Below are 21,458 nucleotides of genomic sequence, written 5' to 3'. Positions count from 1 at the left end.
CTATGAATCTGTGTGTCTGTTTTTGTGTCAGTACCATGCTGTTGTGATTACTATAGCTTTGTAGTATATTTTGAAGTCAGGGATTGTGATGCCTCCAGCTCTCTTCTTTTTTCTCAGGATTGCTTTTGCTTCTTGGGGTCTTTTCTTGTTTCATATGAATTTTAGGATTCTTTGTTCTATTTCTGTCATTGGGATTCTGATTGGGATTGCATTGAATCTGTAGATTGCTTTAGGTAATATGGCCATTTTAACTGTGTTTAGTCTTCCAATCTACGAGCGTGGAATGTCTTTCCCTTCTTTATGTCTTCTTCAATTTCTTTCAAAGTCTTTTAGTTTTCAGTGCATGAGTCTTTCAACTCCTTGGTTAAATTTATTCTTAGATATTTTATTCTTTTTATTGCAGTTGTAAATGGGATTGTATTCTTGACTTTTCTTTCTGCTAGTTCATTATTAGTGTATAGATGTGCAACTGATTTTTCTAGGTTGATTTTATACCTTGCAACTTTGCTGTACTTTTCAATTATTTCTAATAGTTTTCTGTTGGATTTTTTAGGGTTTTCTCTGTACAGAATCACATCATCTGCAGACAGCAAGAGTTTTACTTCTTCCTTTCCAATTTGGATATTCTTTTATTTCTTTTTCTTGCCTAATTGCTCTGGCCAAAACCTCCAGTATTATGTTGACTAGGAGTGGAGAGCTGGGCACCCTTGTCTTGTTCCTGTTCTCAGACAGATGGCTTTCAGATTTTCACTGTTGAGTATAATGCTGGCTGTGGGTTTGTCATATATGGTGTTGATTGTGTTGAGGTACTTTTCTTCTATACACATTCTATTGAGAGTTTTTATCACAAATGGCCGTTGGATCTTGGCAAATGCTTCCTGTGCATCTACTGAGATGATGTGTGATTTTTATTCCTCATTTTTTTAATGTGGTATATCACATTGATTGATTTGTGCATGTGAATTATCCTTGCAACTCCAGTACAAATCCCATTTAATCATGGTGTATGATCCTCTTAATGTATTGCTGTTTTTGATTTGCAAATATTTTATTGAGGATTTTTGCATTTATGTTCATCAGTGATATTGGCCTGTAATTTTCCTTTTTTGTGTTCTTGTCGGTTTAGGTATCAGGGTAATGTTGGCCTCATAGAATGAGTTAGGAAGCATTCCATATTCTTCAGTTTTTCAGAATAGTTTGAGAAGGATAGATATTAACTCCTCTTTGAATGTTTGGTAGAATTCTTCAGTGAAGCCATCTGGTCCTGGAAATTTGTTTTTTGGGAGGTTTTTGATTGCTGTTTCTATCTCTTTACTTGTGATTGGTGTATTCAGATTCTCTGTTTCTTCTTTTTTCCTCAGGAAGATTCTCCCTGAGTTAACATCTATTGCCAGTCTTCCTTTTTATGCTTGAGGAAGATTTTCCCTGAGCTAAAATCTGTGTCAGTCTTCCTTTTTTTGGTATGTGGGTCGTTGCCACAGCATGGCTGCCTACAAGTGGTGGAGGTCCATCCCTGTGAACTGAACCCAGGCCACTGTAGTGGAGCAGGCCAAACTTAACCACTAGGCCATGGGGCCAGCCCCAGAGTCTCTATTTCTTCCTGATTTGGTTTTAGTAGGTTGTATTTGTCTAAGAATTTATCCACTTCTTCTAGGTCATCCAATTTGTTGACATACTGTTTTTCATAGTATAGTCTTATAATCCTTTCTATTTCTGTGGTATCCATTGTAATTTCTCCTTTTTCATTTTTAATTTTGTTTATTTGTGCCTTCTTTCTTTTTTTCTTACTGAGTCTGGCTAAGGGTCTCTCAATTTTGTTAATCTTCTCAAAGAACCATTTCTTAGTTTCATTGATCCTTTCTATTGTTTTTTCCATCTCTATTTCATTTATATCTACTCTTTTGTTATTTTTCTCCTTTTGCCGACTTTGGGTTCTGTTTGTTCTCCTTTTTCTAATTCTGTTAAGTGTAGTTTTAGATTACTTATTTGAGATTTTTTCTTATTTGTTGAGGTAGGCCTGTATTGCTATAAATTTCCCTGTTAGTACCACTTTTGCTGCATACCATAAGAGTTGGTATGTTTTCATTTTCATTTGGCTCCAAGAATTTTTTGATTTCTCCTTTGATTTCTTCATTGATCCAATGATTATTCAGTCACATGTTGTTTAATCTCCACATATTTGTGCCTTTCCTGACTATTTTCTTATAGTTAATTTCTGTTTCATAGCATTGTGGTTGGAAGAGATGCTTGATAGGATTTCTATCTACTTAAATTTATTGAGGGCTGCCTTGTTTCCCAACATATGGTCTATCTTTCAGAATGTTCCAGTGCACTTGAGAGTACTATGTATTCTGATGTTTTTGGTTGGAATGTTCTATATATATATGTATCAAATCCATCTGGTCTTGTTTTTCATTGAAGGCCGCTGTTTCTTTGTTGGCTTTCTGTCTGGATGGTCTATCCCTTGATGTAAGCAGGGTGTTGAGGTCCCCTACTATTATTATGCTACTGTCAATTTCTCCCTTTAGGTCTGTTAATAGTTGCTTTATATAGTTTGGTGTTCCTGTGTTAGGTGCATATGTATCCTCTTGGTGGAATGTCGCTTTTATCACTATATACTGCCCTACTTTGTATCTCGTTGTCTTTTTAACATCGAATTCTGCTTTGTCTGATCTAACTATGGCAACACCTGCTTTCTTTTCCTTGCTATTTGCTTGGAGTATCATCTTCCATCCCTTCACTCTGAGCCTATTTTTGTCTTTAGAGCTGAGATGTTTCCTGGAGGCAGCATATTTCTGGGTCTTTTTATTCAATCCATCCAGCCACTCTGTGTCTTTTGATTAGAGAATTCAATCCACTTACATTTATAGTGATTATTGATATATCAGGGCTTAATACTATCATTTTATCTCTTGTTTCCCAGTTGCTGTATATTTCCATTGTTTTTTTCCCTTGTGTTTCACACTGCCGTTTCAGTTTGTGGTTTTCTGTGATGGTTTTCTCAGGTTTCTCTTTTTTTATGATTTGTGGCACTGGTCTGATTTTTTGTTTAGTGCTTACAATGAAGTTTGTCTAAAAGATCTCGTGGATGAGACAGTGCATTTTCTGATAGCCTCTTATCTCCATTAGCCTAAGGAGGTTCCATCTCATTCCTCTTACCCTTCTGAGTTATTGTTGCAATAGATTATTCTTTTTTATCTTGTGAGTTTGTGACTAAATTGAAGAGTTTATAGTTATTTTTGATGCTTTCCTTACATTTATCTTTTATGTTCTAATTAAGTGGTCGCTAACCAGTTCTGGCAGAGTGTTGTAATTGTCTGATTAGGTCTATCTATTTATTTTCTTGCTCAAAGCTTTGTAAACCTTTACCTTTTGGTTTCAGGTAGGAGGGCTTCCTTTTTCATTTCTTGTAAGTCAGATCTAGTGGCAATGAACTCCCTCAGCTTTTGTTTATGTGGGAAGACTTTTATTTTTCTATCATATGTGAAGGATAGTTTCACTGGATAGAGTATTCTTGGCTAAACATTTTTGTCTTTCAGTATTTTGAACATATCATTCAATTCTCTCCTAGCCTGTAAGGTTTCTGCTGAGAAATCCACTGAAAGCCTGATAGAGGTTCCTTTGTAGGTTATTTTCTTCTGCCTTGCTGCCCTTAATATTTATTCTTTGTCATTGACTCCTGCCAATTTTAATATTATAGTCCTTGGAGAAGGTCTTTTTACATTGATGTAATTAGTAGTTCTATTGGTTTTATGTACTTGTAAGTCTAGCTCCTTCTTCAGCTTTGGGAAGTTCTTAGCTATTATTTCTTAGAACAAGCTCTCTGCTCCATTCTCCCTCACCTATCCCTCTGGGATACCTATATTCCTTACATTGCTTTTCCCAATTTAGCCAGATATTTCTCTAAGAATTTCTTCATTTTTTAAAAAATATTAGTTTTCTCTCCTTCTCTACCTCAAGCATTTCTATATTTCTATCCTCTAATTCACTAATTCTGTCCTCCATATCATCAGCTCTATTTTTTGTGGTTCATAGATTATTTTTTTATCTCATTAATTGTGTACTTCATCTCCAGAATTTCTGTTTGGTTTTTCTTTAGAGCGTCAATCTCTTTGGTGAAGTATTCCTTCTGCTCATTAATTTTATTCCTGAGCTCACTGAGCTATCTTTCTGAGTTTTCTTGTACTTCATTGAGTTTCCTTATGACAACTATTTTGAATTATCTGTCATTTAGATTGTAAATTTCTTTGACTTCAGTATTGGTTTCTAGAGACTTGTCATTTCTTTTCTCCTCTGAAGTGTTAATGTAGTTTGTCATGGTGTTTGATGAACTGATCCTTTGCTGGTGCATTTGTGGTAGTATCAGGACCCAGATTCCACCTGCTACCACTGGGTTTGGGGGTGGCAGGAGCTGTGTTTTCTGATCTCGCCCCATCTGCTGTAGTTGTGCCAGTGGGGCTGCTCTGTGTTTGCATGGGCTGGCCACAGCTGCTTGGCAGATTGTGCTTACATGGATAGGGCCTCTGTACCCAGTGGGAGGGTCGCTGTCATGCAGGTGGGGCTGCTGCACTCAGCAGGGGACTGGCTGAGCTGCTGAGTTAGGCAGAACAGGCATTTTCTTTTGCGCAGGTAAGGGATGTGCTTGCACTCATGGGCAGTTAGGCTGAGCTGCAACACCAGGCTGGAGGAGTGCTACATTGGGGCTGAGCCACCACCATTCGGTGGGGAGCATTCCAATGTGTGGTGCCTCTGTGGTATGGTGGGTGCTTCTGCAGGCCAGGCAACAACTCCGAAAGCATTTTCATGTGGGCTGGGCTGCCCCCGCCTCCACTTACCATTGTGCCGTGCTGCTGTATGAGCATCTGAGAACTGGATCGCTGCTGCTAGAGAAAGGGAGGGGTGCGCTCATCTAGGTCCATGGCTTCCAGGTGTCCAGTCCACCCACCTCCAGATGTATAGCTGTGTGGATCTCTCAGGCATCCTGTTGTGCTTTATAGGGAATCTTCTGTTGGTTAATGAATGTCCATTTAGTTGTAACTTGGAAAGGAGAGACAAAGGGAACAACTCACTCCACCATGATGCTGATGTCACCTCCATAATCAGACTTTTAAAATAGCTTCACTGGCAATTGTGTAAATGGGAAAATACTGGGAAAGTAGATGGTCTTGGAAGGCAAATATTTAGCTTAAGTCTCTGGCATTACCAGTTGTTAGATTTGTGTTCTTTGTAGGTTATTAGAACTCCAGTTTCTTTGAGCTTCAGTTTCCTCATTTGTAAAATGTGGGTCATAATATCTACCTTCAAAATTTGGTATGAAGATTAAATGAGAATTAATATATTTGAATGATTCTGGCACAGAATCTGGCACACATACTATTCTAAATTATTCAATAAAACACAAGATAAACAGGATTGCCCATAATATCTTTAAAATTCAGCTGGAGTCCCAAGTCTAGGATGCTTTTCCTGTTTTTGTCAACTTTCAGGTTGTGCTGATTTATCCCCATGCTTATCAGGAAGAAATGACTTCTGACACTTAAAATCCTGTTCCGTGTGACAATATCTTGGTTATAAGACTCTTCCAGACTCTGCCTTATACTGACAATGATTCAAATACACTTATTATTTCTCATACTAGATTGTAAGTTTCTTATATCATAGATATCTCTTTATGACCCACAGTTGCTCAAAATTATTTCTACTTATAATGTGTTTAATGGTCAATAGATATTTGTTGAATAAATCTCTGTCTGAAATTATCTAATACTTGCAATTGATAACCACAGTGCCCGTACCTTCCAAATTTTCTGGCGTAGTTCCAATTTTAAATATTCTCTCTTCTCCAACTCTTCCAATTTTTTGGCTGAGGCAAATACCATGGATTAGTTCTTCATATTCATTTCATTTTTTTAAATCAAGTCAAGAAAGCTTAAAACCATAGTTCTCAAGCTTTCATTTATGATTAGGTTCCTGTCTGATACACTTCTGTGAGACTTTGAGTCACACATAAGTCACATGCAGAGGGACGCAGAGTGTGGGGCATTCATTTAGCTGATGTGGATTATGGCCAAAGTTCTGGGGCCGGCAGCTTCTGATTCATCAGCCCTGGAGAGGAAGCAGCAGAAACAGCAAGAACTTTCTACAGAGGAAGTTGTCGTTGAGACAAGGGGATTCTGGAGGCTGAAGGTTGTTCCTGGGGCTCAGCCAGAAGTCCCCTACTCCAGCCCTCTCAATGATTTTACAAAAACCAAATGCTCTTTCAGCTTCAACTAGGTAAGGTGAATTCCGTTATCTGTAACAGAACACTGATGGATACAATCACCCTGGGAAAATTATTATTTATTCTGAACCTTGATTTTCTTATTTGAAAACTGGGAATATTACTAATATTTCATAGAGTTGTTGGAAGCATTAAATTCGATAGCACATATGTGAAGTTTTTCACACAAGGCAGGCATAAAACTTATTAATGTTAGCCTCATTTTTCTGTGAAGAGTTGCTCTTATGTACTCATAGATATCCTTATGGCCCTACCGATGTCAGTCCTCACGTTTTTGAAATAGAGTCAACTTTAGTCATTTGATTGACTAGAGTGTTTCAGGGTAAAGGAATTAAAATTTAGAATAACTCAAAGTTTTCTGGCATGAGACACTGAATGGATAGTTTAACTTGTCCCTTAAGTATCTGGAATTATCCTATAATTTCAATGTTTCAGCTATTGGTAATCAAATTAACCGAATTGGTAAATCTTATGAATATTGTGAAGAAGAGTTCTTTATAAGTGTACATGGAAATATATCATATAACATCTACCTTTGATACATAATGAAAATGACTAGGTAAATATAGTAATAACAATATTCTGTTGAATTTTATAATTATTTCATCTAATTTTATTTTTAATAAAGGTTATTCATTAAATGAATAAATTGATGTGCTATTTATAACTCTCTATGTGCTTTTATTTAAATAAATTACCAAATAAAAAAAATCTTTGTTCTTGCTCATGAATTTTAGTCCAGAAAATATGTTCCCATGAATGCTTTAAAGGTGGCACCAAAATTCCACCCATCAATATACTTATGTTTGTTGGCATTATCTCTAGTAGAAAAGTATTTCACAGGTAACCAAGAAAATCTCCAAATATTGGACAATAACCTTCAGCTGCTGCCACTACACTTGCGTTTTCAAAGAGAGTATATGCAGAGGGGATATTTCAGGCAAAGACACATTCTGTCACACATTAGATATATGTCCTCAGTCTCCTAATTGGTGAGCAGGCCTGGACCAGGTCTGAGACACAAGGCCACTTCTTGTTCCATTGGCCTAACTTGTAGACTTTGAAAAGTCTGAGCTGTCTCCTTTTACTATCCCCCAGACCCTCAGCCTAATAATGTCCCTCAAGGTCTTATCACTCTGATGGTAACAGGAGACATGCAGGAAAGAGAATGTTGCAATCTAAGGTTTAGAGCAGACTTGCCATCAGCTACCTGTTCCATGTGTCCTTTGCCTTGTGTCCTGCCCTCTTTTGCTTTGGATCCTGGCTTGTTTTCTTCTGGGATCTCTCAGAATGGCTATTGTTCCTTCTAACCTCTTCTTCAGGTTATTCTCAGTAACTATTTACATAAGCATGAAAGAGAAGAGCAAAGTAAAACAATCCAAATGGAAGATTCAAGATGAGAGAAGTTTCCTTAAAAGATAAAAGAGCCCAAACAGGCTACTTCCAAATTGGCTTTACCCACCAAAGCTTAATTCCCTAGCCTTATGTGCAATCATGGGTTTGATGCTTGGGAGTACCCTTCTCTTGAGTGGAGGGCGTGGAGGGAAAGTTGTGCTTCTACCTAGAGCTTGGTATGTACTCTTAACACCATTAAGTCATCTTTTGTATATTATGATCCTCTCACCAGCACCCCCTCTGAATAATATTAATGCCTTAAAATAATAGGTCACCAATAATAGTTACCTCCCAGACAACCACGGAAAGGAAGGAAAATCAAAGTTTGGGGCTGAGGTTAGGATCAGTCATCAGGCTGATTTGCCATGAACCTGTCGCTGTTCTTCTCTGTTTCTTTATCTGATAATCATCCAGCATCTTCTCTGTTTGTCAGCCCTTGGAGGTCACTATGCAAATTTTTCTAACTTCTCTGTTATTGTTGTTCTTGAAACTCCTATAGAATTTGTGAATCGGATCCCCAAGTGTGTGTCTTTTAACAAACAGTTGTCTTTACTGAGCAGTGGGCTCCTTGTCTCCTGGACCTGTCCAGCTCTTGGTTCTGTCTGGGTGAGGACTGTGGAAGGAGTCAACATAGAAAGCCAGCCCAAGTTCAGTGGCAGAACAACAGAGAATGAGATTGAGATAGAGAAAGAGAGGAGTGGGAAGAGACACACACTGAACAGACACAGAAAAAAAACATATGAAACGGAAACATCTCTCCCATATTGGGCTCTTATCACCCAACAGGGGCATCCAACAGGCCCAGAAGTAATCTTTGAATTTTAGATTTAAAAGTCTCACCAGAGATATGAGTTGAAGTGATTTTGCATTTTCTTTGAACAAATAGTAGAATAATGTTTCATTTCCCTGTAATATATCTAGACCCTAGAGTCTTTCCAAGGCAAGAAGAATCACGAAGTCATGGAACTCCTGAGTTTCATAAAGAAGCAATTTTATAGGATTTAGATCAGGCTATTCAAAAGTGTCTCCTTTATTTCCTTTTCTCCTTCTTTTCCCTCTTCTTTTCTGTCACCTATCTGCAACTCCCTTCAGGTAGAGAGGCAAGGACTCACAAAGGCGACACAGGCCATATTCTCCAGAACACCTCTCCACAGATTTCACCACTGGACAGCTGAACCAAGATCTCCAAGCTAGACTCAATCAAGATGACCTACTTCACCCAGTCTCTAAAGAGACATAAATAGAATGCACTATGGTGAGATATCTGGTCTTAATTAAATATCACAAATTATTTGCTTATCGAGTGCCAACCATGCATCAGGAACTGTGCTATACACTAGAGATAAAAAGATGAACAAGTTGAAAATAGGATAAAATTGGTATTTTCAAGGAGTTCACAATCTGGTAATGGTGACAGGTAAGCAAAATGATACATGTTATCATAATATGATGGTCTAAGGTCCAAAATGTTACAAAACCAGACAGCTGGGGTGATGGGCAGGCAGTGGAGATAGTGGGAGGGCTGTTAGGAATGGTTTGATGGTTTGAGAGGATGAATCTGAGTAGGCATTTGCCAGGTGGAAAGAATTAGAAAGAATTTCAGGTAGAAGACAGAGTATGTGCAATTGTTGCTCAAGCTTGGGTTGAGTATATGACAAAGGAAGAAGATTAGGATATGAGAAACATGGGGGTCGTATCATGAGGGACCTGTTGTGGAGTGTAAGGAGTTCACACATACAGTAGCCACTGAAGGATTTAAACTGGAGAGTCACATGTTCTTATTTACATTTTGTCAATATCACTCAGTCTGGAGACAGGAATACTGTTTAGTATCTACAAATGTTGTCTTAAATGGACAATAGCCCTTTTGCCCACCCCAGGCAAGGCATGCCTACTCTATCTCTCCTGAGACTTGAGTTTTTCATTTTCCTTTCCATCCTACCTTCTGCCCTAGTTACACAAACCCCCTCCTGGTATTTGCACTATTTAATAAAGACCTTCAAGTTAGGAAATGGTCAGCAATGGGGTGGAACACATCAGGGCAGGGGCTGGATCAGAGGTCAATGTACAGTGTGGGAGGTCGTGTAGATTCAGACTTTAAACACATTTAGGGGTCTAACTAGATATGGGGTTAAAAGTATTCACAAATATTAGGGGAGTCTTGAATATTATATAAACTTGGAAGCTAAGATTCTCATGGAAAACAACTAGGCAAGATGCTCATGGAAAACAGACAAATCAGGCTTTGGAATTTCAGATTGATTATAAAGACTCAGATAGGGTGTAAAGTCTAAATTGAGGAGTGAAGAGTTTGGACATGCAAGACTTGAATGAAAAGGAAAATTGGTTTCAGTATGTGGGTAAAACTAGGGATCAGGGGAGTGGGCGAGATGGTAAAGAAATAAGAAAAGAACACACTATGGATCTACAATATTTGGGGTGTGAACTGGGAGTATGGCAGTGGGAAGAGAGAGAGGTGGGAAGCAAAACCTAGAGAAGGAGGATTATTGCATAGTAGAAAGAGTATAGAGATTGACAATTCTAGGTTGTAATTCCATCTCTGCCACTTTTTACTTGTATAAATTTAGCCAATTGTTTCCCTTATTACCTGTAATGTGTGACCAATGATGTCTGCCTTATTTGGTTGTTGTGAGAATTAAGTGAGATAAAGTATGGAAAGGACTTAGTACAAATTCTGCCATATGATAGATACCCAGTAAATGATGAGTATTTTTATTCTTGGACAGATTATACAGGCAAAAGCAGAGATGAGGAGTGAAGATGATGAAATCCAAGTAGAAAAACAGGGTGAGCACTCAGCAGAGAAAAAGTGTAGGACCTGTGGCACTCATTCATGTACCAAGATGGTGGGTATGTGCAGAGATCTAGGTCGTGTCTGAGGCAATACAATGCTATAAATTTACTCTAAGTTTCAAGAATAAAATATGAACCTTAAAAATCGAGAGAGCTCAGGCTAATATTAAAGAATATGTAAATGAGACTCATCTTGTTTTCCACATGCAGTCACTGTGACAAGAGGTGTTCTGTCAGATGCTGCATGACTCAGTGTGTTGGAAATGGAGAGAATTAGTAAAAAGTTATAGGAAAAAGTATGAAGTACTAGGACTAATCATATATGACCTCATCCTCCAGCCTTGTCTTGAGCCATTTCTTTCCTCCATGCCACCAATTCTTTCTAATCAAAATGCAAATCATTCTACTGTAAACTTTTTATCTCTTTACTCTGTACCTTTGCATTTGCTATGTTTTCTCCTTGGTATTTCTCTTTCCCTCCAAAGCTCTACAACGCTTCATTTACATTCACATGGCATCTCCTTGGTGAAGGTTTTCTGGGCTTCTCTGGCAAAGAATTATTCTCTACCCCGGCTTCCCAATACTCAGTATTCTATTGAGTATTAGAATACTCAATATTCTATTGCAATGCTTATTACATTATAGTCTAGTTTTCTGTTGCCTGAGCATATATCTTTCTTATGGCTGTAACACATGGACTGTAATGGCTTGTTTACTTGTTTTATCTCCGTCTCAAGACTTTGGATGGAGAAATCTGACTTTTTCATCTTTATAATTTCAATATGCGGTGTGGGGCCAGGCTCCCAATAAGTACTCAATAGATCGTTATCTTAACCACTAACAATGCTATACATTGTCTGCATCCATGATTTGTTGAACTTTTTTAGTATTAGAGCCCTTTTTTCACTCTTAAGGGAATTGAAGTTTAGATAAGTTAAGGTTTGCTTCACATTCAAAAGTTAGTAAGAGATAAATCATGGACTAGAATTCAAGTCTTCCAATTATTTGTCCCGCTGCTCTGTAGTTTCTTTAATGCCTTAGTGCATTTTGAATATTGGGGCTTCTTTTGTCCATGTTGAGTCTCTTGTTATGTAACTCTTTTGTTTTCTATGATTCCTAAAATAGCAGACATGCGTCAGTATGCATTCACGTATAAAAATTCCTTCACAAACTTGTTCTGTAATTGTTCAGCTATGTGCTTCCACATTGTCTCACACCTCTTGGGTAAAAATTACCTCCCTGAGAAAGTTGTTAAAATTAATTAAAGGGTATTTCTTTTTAGTGGAGAAGGCAGTCAAATTTGAGTTCTATTTCATGGTGGTCATTTTTCCAATACACATACCCAACTACTTTATTGTGGATCTGGGGGTATTAGGCCATAAAGTACATGTATATCAGAAATAATTACTAACTATCTAGGAAATTCCACATCTTGTTCTTATGTCCAGTTCCCTTAATTATGCATTTCTTTTTCTAGATCATCTCTATTGGTCTTCTTGGAAAGTAGATTTTTAGAATAATTTTATTTATAGTCTCAAGCCAACTTTTATCTTTAATTCTCTTTTTCTTCTATCTGTACTTGTGAAGAAAGTGTTTTTAAATTTCAGTTCTCTCCTCAGATCCTATTGTATCCCGGGGAGCTCAGAACCCTTCTGAGTTGTTGAATTTCCTAACTCCCCGCTCTCAAGGCTGCTCCTTATGCAACTTGTCCTCAAGTGGTGTCCGTAATAGGGAGGAGTTTCAGAATCAAGGAGTAAATAGAATTAATCAAGTAACACTTCTTCCTGTAGTGTAACAATTTTGAGCCAGTCTTTGAAGACGACGTAGATGAATCACACAAATTAATTTGGGATCAAATGTGAATTAATTTATATATATATAACTATGATATATTCATATAACTACAATATATGTGTATATTAGATATATAAATATTATATATATATAAATTTATCATATAGGTATAGCTATATATAGGGTTAAGTTTAATATATAAATAATAGTTACAGATATATACATCTATAACTACTATTACTAGTGTTATCAAGAGCCATCTGAAAAGTCAAAGTGCATTTAATTCTTCTAAGAGGGCTGATATACTTCATTAAGTTTTTCAATCCATGGCCCCATAAATAGGCAGAGAATTGTTAACCACCTTTGCCAAAGCCATCAAAAGCCATACAACACAGCTGAGGAGTAGGCCAGAGTCAGCAATTCTCCTGGTCAGGAGGGTTTTTTTCTCATTGACATTCTGTTTTTATTTTCTCCAGATTTTGAACTTCCTTGCTTCCCTGTCTTCCTTTCTGGGACATCCTTGGCACTTATTCCAATCACTGTGGTCTCCTGCCTTAGAGCTGCCTCTGAAATGTGGGAGTATGCTGATAAGGAAAGTATTTACTCCTAGTACTACCTGAAGACCTCTTTTTGACCTAGATTCAAAGGCCTGAACGCTCAATCTGACCTCATGATTCGGCTTTGAGGTCCCTAGTTCTGTGTCTGTGGTAGATTTGTTTTCAGGTCCTGTTCTCATGTCTGATTTTCTGGAGAGCATCTTGTGGCTTCTCATGACTTCCAAATCGTACCCCAGGACTGGATTATGACACTAAGGTTAAGTTTAATGGTCAAGTACCTTTAATGATAAAGTACCCTTGCTGCTGCTGTGGATTTCACTCTTTAGTGTGGTGCCATTATCGTTAAATCCTTTGTCTTTGGTGTCCTAACCATGTGGAAGGAAAATATCACCCATATTAGTGAGTTCACCCTGTTGGGCTTCCCTACTTCCCCTTGGCTGCAGGTGCTGCTTTTCCTCCTCTTCCTCATCACCTACCTGTTTGTTTGTGCTGTTGGAAAATTTGGTCATCATCCTCACTGTATGGGTCACTGGGTCCCTGCACAAGCCCATGTACTATTTTCTGGGCACCATGTCTTTTCTGGAGACCTGGTATATGTCTGTCACAGTCCCCAAGATGCTGGCTGGGTTCCTACTTTGCCCCAATACCATCTCTTTCCTGGGATGCATGACCCAGCTCTATTTCTTCATCTCACTCGCCTGTACTGAATGTGTGCTCTTGGCTGCCATGGCCTATGACTGTTATGTGGCTGTATGTTGGCCTCTTCGCTATCCCGTCATGGTGACCACAGGATTTTGTGTTCAGCTGACCACCAGTTCCTGGGTGAGTGGCTTCACCATCTCCACGGCAAAAGTATACTTTATCTCCCAAGTTACCTCCTGTGGCAATAACATTTTGAACCATTTTTTCTGTGATGTGTCCCCCATCCTCAAACTGGCCTGCATGGACTTTTCTATGGCTGAGATGGTAGACTTTGTGCTAGCCATTGTCATCCTTGTGTTTCTTCTCTCAGCCACTGCCCTCTCCTATGCCTTCATTGTCTCCACCACCCTCCACATTCCCTCAGCCACTGGGCAGCGGAAGGCCTTCTGCACCTGTGCCTCCCATCTTTCAGTGGTGGTCATATTCTACACAGCTGTGATCTTCATCTATGTCCGACCTCGGGCCATTACTTCATTCAATTATAACAAATTGATCTCAGTCATATATGCAGTCTTTACTCCCATGCTCAACCCTATCATCTACTGCCTGAGGAACAAGAAGGTCAAAGATGCCATCAAAAAAACCACGGCAGGTGGCCGATCACTTTTCCTGAGAGATTTTCTTTGCTGAAGACATCTAGATATTCCTTCTCTTTTCATCATTTGACTTAACCTCAAAAAACAACTTCATTAGGGGGTCCATCCCAGTGGCGCAAGCGATTGGGTACACGTGCTCCTCTGTGGTGGCCTGGGGTTCACCGGTTCAGATCCCGGGCATGCACCGATGCCCCACTTGTCAAGCCATGCTGTGGCGGCGTCCCATATAAAGTGGAGGAAGATGGGCATGGATGTTAGCCCAGGGCCAGTCTTCCTCGGCAAAAAGAGGAGGATTGGCAGATGTTAGCTCAGGCCTGGTCTTCCTCACAAAAAACAAAAAACAAAAAACCATTTCATTAGGTGAAATTCGGCAATTACAAACATACTTAGTAAAATAATTTAGGGACAAGAGAATACATATCAAAGAAAATCTCCTTTCCTGTCAGGTCTTCATTAAATGTTTCGTTTTATAAGGTAGTGAGTGAACTATTCAGAACTCTACGAAGCATATAGTAAAGAGTTATAAAATAATTTTATTTTTTAGGAAGTTATTTAGAAGTAATCAGTTATTATCCAACTAGTTTTTAGAATTCTATGGGTGAGATTTTTTCCATTTTGATTTTGTTTTGTTTTAAAAGTCCTCTCTATCTTAGGAGGAGTACACAAAGAGAAGTTCTGCTGTAGTCAACTTCATGGTTATGGCCTGTTTATTGCTCCAAGGGGGTTAGGGGACTGGTTCCTTTTATAATTAATTGACTTTGATGATGTCCTATTTTAATTACTTTTTTAAATTTAGGAAAATATGAGAGAGAAACTTCTTTACAATCTTCTTTATGCAAAACTTCTCATGGCAGAAAGAAAACGATTATATATGCATATAAGTATATATATACACACCCATATATATATGATTATATATGTATAATATATATACACACATATGATTAATTATATTATATGTATTATGTATATGGATATATATGTATTATATGTGTAATATATATAGAATGTAGAAATTCCAACAAAGGAAGAGAACTAAAGCTTCAAATTATATATATAATTTTATAATGTATATAATATATTATAATATATAATGTCATGCTTTAGTTCACTTCTTTTGTCAGAACTTCTACATATATAATTTTTTGGATGTAATAGTCAAGGGTTAGACCCTAAAAAAAAAACTAGTGGCAATTCATTAAAGCCCACTCCTTTTCAGGTAAAAGAAGCATTGGTGTTGACAAGAGGCCACAAAAGTGTTTTGCTTAGATGGTACTTGGCCTGGAAGTGCAAGGTTTTCCCAGGTTTCCTAGAACATCCTCCTTCTCTTTTGTCTTTATTTTATTTTAGGAAGGCCGATGCAATATCCTAAGAAGTAGAATATGCTTTCATTCAACTGTTATAAAATGATAGAAGAGAGAAGGATTATGTCTCTTTCAGCAACAATATTGGATGGTTGGATTGATGAAATATGGTCTGCCAAGAATTTGAATATGGCAGGCATATTATTTTACCCCAACACTTTGGAAACCACATTTCATAAGTTTTAATTGGGTTATTGCTTGATATACTGTATTTGCTTTGTTTTGACTTTATGTATGTTGTAACTACACTGTTCCTCCCATTTTGTAGTAAGTTTTTCTATAAGGTCAGATGAGACTGTTTTAATTTAGTTTTCCATAGATTAATATATTTTACAAACTGTGGTAGTTCCCAATTTATTTAAAAATGTTATATTCTTCTGTTATATTTATTTATAACTGTTACATTCTCATTATTTCTAGCCTAAACACTGCATATCCCTGTTAATATGTACCAGTTCTCTTTAGTCAAAAAGTAGTGTTATGAGCCATGGCCCTCATGTAGGCACTAATAATAATATAAGATGCTTTATTTTGAATCATATAATTTCTTACCACAATTTTTGAATTTTCTAGTCTTTTTGTCAAAAGATAGCAGTGTTATGCTGTATATTTCTGCTTGAAAACATTTATTAATTACTAATGGACAATTATTGCTACTTTGAAATCTCACAGGATTACTTTTTATTCTATAAATGCTTTTTAATTTTAGTTAAGCAGCACTGGCATCATTCATTATTATAACCTCAATTATCTTCTATGTTTATAACCTGACATTCCTTTTCCGGTCTAGATTATCAAATTTTTTAAGTTGTCTATACAGCCATTAGATCATTTGTTACATAAATTCTCTGTGTCCTTAATTATCTTCTATTTTACTTGATGAATTGGATTTCTGAGAGTTATTTTATTGTTTCTATTGCAGTGCATTTTTCTTTCTCTTTTTATTGTTATGGGTTTGCTTTTTATATTTCTTTTATTTTAATATTTTAAATGTTTAAAACATACAGAAAAGTAGAGAAAATAGTATAACCGACAGTTTTGTCCACATCTCAGATTTTAAAAATTGAAAGCTGTACATAATTAGATTTTATAATGATGTTACATATTTAGTATTGTTTTCCTATTATAATTATGTTTCTTGATTCAAAATCAGGGAAGTGGCATTCAAGAAGGAAAGATAGATTGAACTATAGCCGAATGGAAATCTTCAGAGAATGAGGTGACTAGGTGAGGCTATGGTTTCCCTGGGCATCCATCACACAATGAACCAGCAAAAAGATAATAGATAAATTGTCAAAATTGAGAATAACAGAAAGTTTCCCATTGACTAAATTGGTCGGAAACTGTCTTTAGGTAAAATTTTCCTTTCATTGCAGAAAAATTTTTATTGAGTGTGTAAGTAAGGGTTCAACCAGAGAAACAGAATTAGCAGAAGATATATATCAAGATATTTATTACATGGAACTGGTTTATGCAATTGTGGGAGCTGGCAAGGCAAATCTGAAATTGATAGGGCAGGCTGTCAGGACTGCCAACCTGGAACTCTCAGGCAGGAGCTGAAGCTACTTCCCACAGGTGGAATTTCTTCTTCCTCAGGGAAGCCTCAGTTCTGCTCTTAAGGCCTTTCAACTGATTGAATCAGGCTCTTCTAGATTATCTAGAATAATCTCTAGTACTTAAATTTAAATTATTATTGACTCGAATCACATCTACAAGATACCTTCACAGCAAAACCCAGATTAGTGTTCAATTAAAAAACTGGGGACTAAAACCTAGACAAGTTGACACATAAAATTTATCATCATGGTCCATCCCTTGTGAACTTGGCACTCACAGAGATCTCCTTAAACCACATTTAATCTTCAAATAAAGACAATAACAAAGTCATACTTCCACATAACACAATAAAACTATCCTGTGTATAACTGAAAAAATGCTAACCCTTTCTCTAGAAGAAATAAAGTCCTTGGGAAAGTTCACTCTTCTCCCTTGATATCCTATAACTTAAATACTGTGATATAAAGTTAATTTATTACTATAGCTTATGTTACATGATTCAGGGATAAAAGAGAGATGAAAACAAAAAAAAATTTGGTTAATATATAAACCAAATATTGTATGTGTGTATATATATATAATTCATTTTCATGTATTCATAACAAAAGAAATACTGATAACTACTACAAATCTCATTTCTGAAACTAGTAACATGGTCTTAACTAGTATTTATAACTACCCATTCCATATTCTCTTTGGTCTCAACAAGCTCCTCAGCTGTTCATGGTTCTTCGCCTGGTATGGTGACCCAAACCTTCATTCCTCAAGAGTCTGGGCCATTAGAAGTCCTGCCTGAACTGGGTTGTTGTAGTTTTCTATTAACTTTAATCACAGTCGTGACGGCACTAAGAGATACCTTAAGGGATCTCCTGTATCCCAGATATACTCTTCTTTACCTCCATTGTATCGTAGCAGCTCAATTTTCCCTTGGTTTTCAGAATCAATCACCTGTTGGTTCAGACACATGGGGGGCCCAAAGTGGCCAGGTAGCAGTCTCAAATTCCAGTTCAGTGGAATCATTGTTGTGTCTCCTAGTGGAAACATTCCTTTCTTAGGAACTAAGACCTCTAGACCAGAGAAGTCACAGGGAAGGGAAGCAAAAATTTTACTATTGGCTCACTAGGGGTAATAGGGAATGGAGCTGCTCCAATTTCTATCCCTTGAATCCTGGACACATGATTATTGTTAATGGGAGAAACAGCCCTGTATTTTGGATGGTGATTTAGAGCAAATACAGCATCCTGGAGAACATTGTCCCAGTCCTACAAAGGATTGCTACCTAGCTGGTGCTGTAACTGCATCTTCAAAAGGTAATTTTACCGTTATATCAAACCAAGTGCTTTAGGATGGTGGGGAATGTGGTAAGACCAATGAATATCATGAGCATGGGCCCATTGCTGTACATCACTTACTGTGAAGTGTATTTCATTTGTTGATTAGAAGGAATGCTATGTAGAATACCATGACAGTGAATACGTCATTCTGTTAAGTCCACAGAGGGCAGTTTTGATAGAAGCATTGCCTTGAGGGAAGGCAAATCTATATCTAGAGTTAGTGTCTCTTCCAGTAAGAATATAGTTGCTGCGTCTTCCGTGTTGTAGTGGCCCAATATAATCAATCATCACCAGGTAATTGGCTAATCACACCAGGGAATGGTGCTATATTGTGGATTCAGTGTTGGTCTTTGCTACTGACAGATTGTGCGTGGGCTGTAGCCAGGCCAGCCTTGGTGAGTGGAAGTCAATATTGCTGAACCCATGCCCAACATCCATCCCTGCCACCAGGGCCATATTGTTCATGAGCTCATTGGGCAGTGACAGAAGTGAATGGGGAAAGAGACTGACTAGTATCCACAGGATGGATCATCCTTACACTTTGTTATTAAAATACTCCTCTACTGAGGACAACCTTTGGTGAGCATTCACATGGGACACAAATATCTTCGATTTTTGCCCACTTAGAGTGGGCAAAATTCAGAGTAAATTTTTGTCAGTGTAACAGAGTTCTTCCTCATGAGGACCCAGCTTCCTTGTTCATTAAAGGATTTCTCTGTCTGTAAACTGGTTCAGTATTGATTGAGGGGCTAGGACCCTCTGTCTTGGTAATTCAATTAGAATTCTGTTCACTTGATCTAGAACTCTTTCACATATAAGGATCATGTAAAAATTTGGTAAGCTTCCTTCTATTTCTTTTCTAGGGACATTATCATCAGCTAACACACCATAAGTTTCTGTGAGTCAGACTACTATGATTACTACTTTCACTCCTCCATGTGTTACAGTAACCACGCTCTCTTTTGATGATTTAAGTTCCATCACTTGGCCTATGCCACCCCAGGATCCCATTATCCCCATCGCATTTAAGGATCCCTGCTCAATGATAGAAGTTTCCACTGTAATTTCTGACCTACAGAAAAGAGAAACTACAGAATTCTATTCACATTCCTTTTCTCCAGACCTCCTTGTCACCAATTTTCAAATCATGTTCCTTCAAAGTCCCTGACCATCCAGGCAAATCATTGACCACAGCCTATAAGTATTTAGACCACATAGGCTTATACTTTTGGTCATTTCTCCTTCTAGGCAAAATGAACAATCAGATGCATTGGTCAAGGTCTGCCCACTGGGATGAATTCCTTTTAACACCATCCTTCAGGGATGTACCAGAAAGGGGCTGTATTGCTGTAGCTGTCCACTTTGGGGTGGTTCCTGCATATCGTGCGGAATCATCTGTAGACCAGGTCCAAGATTTCTCTTGCTCAGTCAACTGGTCATAGAGAACTCCACATGAGGCTATATTTATGGGCTGGATATAGAAGGTAATGTAGTAGGAGTAAGGGCCATGTGCATTTGGGCCACTTCCTCATGCAACTTCTGCCTTTAGGGCCTGTTCAAACCCAATCTCATATATACCACTTCCATTTTATAATGAAATGCTCTTGTCCATGTCTAACCTTATAGCTTGGAGGGTCAGATAACATTCAGTTCATAATGGGCAGCCAGGTCACATAGTAACTTGGTGGTCTATGGTTAAGGGATCAGTGTCTACTAAGGCCCAGTAGCAAGGCAAAAGCTGTTTCTCAAAAGGAAAGTAGTTTTCCACAGAAGATGGCAGGTATTTGCTCCAAAATCCTAAGAGTTTGTGCTGTGATTCACCTATAATGGTCTATCACAGGTTCCAAACAGCGTCCTATGTGCCATGGACACTGCAGGCACCATTGTATCTGCTGGATCATATGGCTCAAGTAGCAGAGTGGCTTGTATGGCAGTCTGGATCTGTTGCAGATCCTTCTCTTGTTCTGGGCCTTACTCAGAACTAGAAGAGTTTTGAGTCATTTGGTAAATGAGCTGGAATATCACACTCAAATGAGGAACATATTGCCTCTAAAATCCAAAGAAACTAACTAGATGTTGTGCCCCTTTTTGGTTCTGAGAGAGGCCAGATGCAACAACTTACCCTTTGCCTTCGAAGGGATATCTTGACTCCTGGAAATTTCACTGCTCTGGAAGGCACTTAAATGTTTGTCAGATTTATCTGTCAACCTCTGACATGCAAATGTCTCACCAATATGTCTAGAGTAGTTGCTACTTCCTACTAATCAGGTGCAGTAAGCATAATATCATCAGTGTACCAGATCATTGTGATGTTTTGTGAAAAGTGAAGGTGATCAAGGCTCTTGTGGACTAAATTATGACACGGGACTGGAGAGTTGCTATGCCTCTGAGGTAGGACAGTAAAGGTATATTGCTGGCCTTGCCAGCTCAAAGAAAACTGCTTCTGGAGGTCTTTATTAATAAGTATAGAGAAAAAAAAGCATTTTTCAGATCACTAGCTGCATACCAGATAACAGGGGATGTGCTAATTTGCTCAAGCAATGGAACCACATCTGAAATGGTAGCTGCAATTAGTATCACCACCTGGTTAAGCTTACAATAATCCACTATCATTCCCCAAGATCAATCAGTTTTCTGCACAGCCCAAGTAGGCAACTTGAATGGAGATATGTTGGAAATCACCACCCTTGCATATTTCATGTCCTTGATGATATCACTAATCTCTGCAATCCCTCTAGAATACGGTATTGCTTTTGCTTTACTATTTTTGCTGACAAGGCAACAGTAGTGGCTTCCACTTGGCCTTTCATGCCATAAGAGCCCTCATTCAATATATCAGGCAAATCTACAATGTGGAGATACTGCCAGTTGCTGAGTACATCTATTCCAATTATGTATTCCAGACCCAGGAAAATAACCACAGGATGGGTTCTGGGACTCACTAGACCCACTGTGAGACTGACTTGAGCTAAAAATCCATTGATCTTATGACTTCCATAAGTCCCTACTCTGACTAGTGGATCACAGTGACGTTTCAGGTCTCCAGAATTTAGTGTTAGTTCAGA

The 21,458-nt window shown here is 38.0% G+C and overlaps 1 protein-coding gene across 1 annotated transcript; it reads left to right on the top strand.

Moving 5' to 3' along the window:
• Nucleotides 1-13,211: 13,211 nt before the first annotated feature.
• LOC131408803 (olfactory receptor 6B9-like) lies at nt 13,212-14,172 on the top strand. The gene is given in 2 exon segments (XM_058545855.1): nt 13,212-13,319; nt 13,321-14,172. Coding segments are annotated over 2 exon segments (960 nt in total).
• Nucleotides 14,173-21,458: the final 7,286 nt, after the last annotated feature.

The sequence above is a fragment of the Diceros bicornis genome, chromosome 7 (assembly GCF_020826845.1).
Source record: "Diceros bicornis minor isolate mBicDic1 chromosome 7, mDicBic1.mat.cur, whole genome shotgun sequence".
Lineage (NCBI taxonomy): Eukaryota > Metazoa > Chordata > Mammalia > Perissodactyla > Rhinocerotidae > Diceros > Diceros bicornis.
The sequence above is the reverse complement of the archived record's forward strand: the minus strand, read 5'-3'. Positions and strand labels throughout refer to the sequence as shown.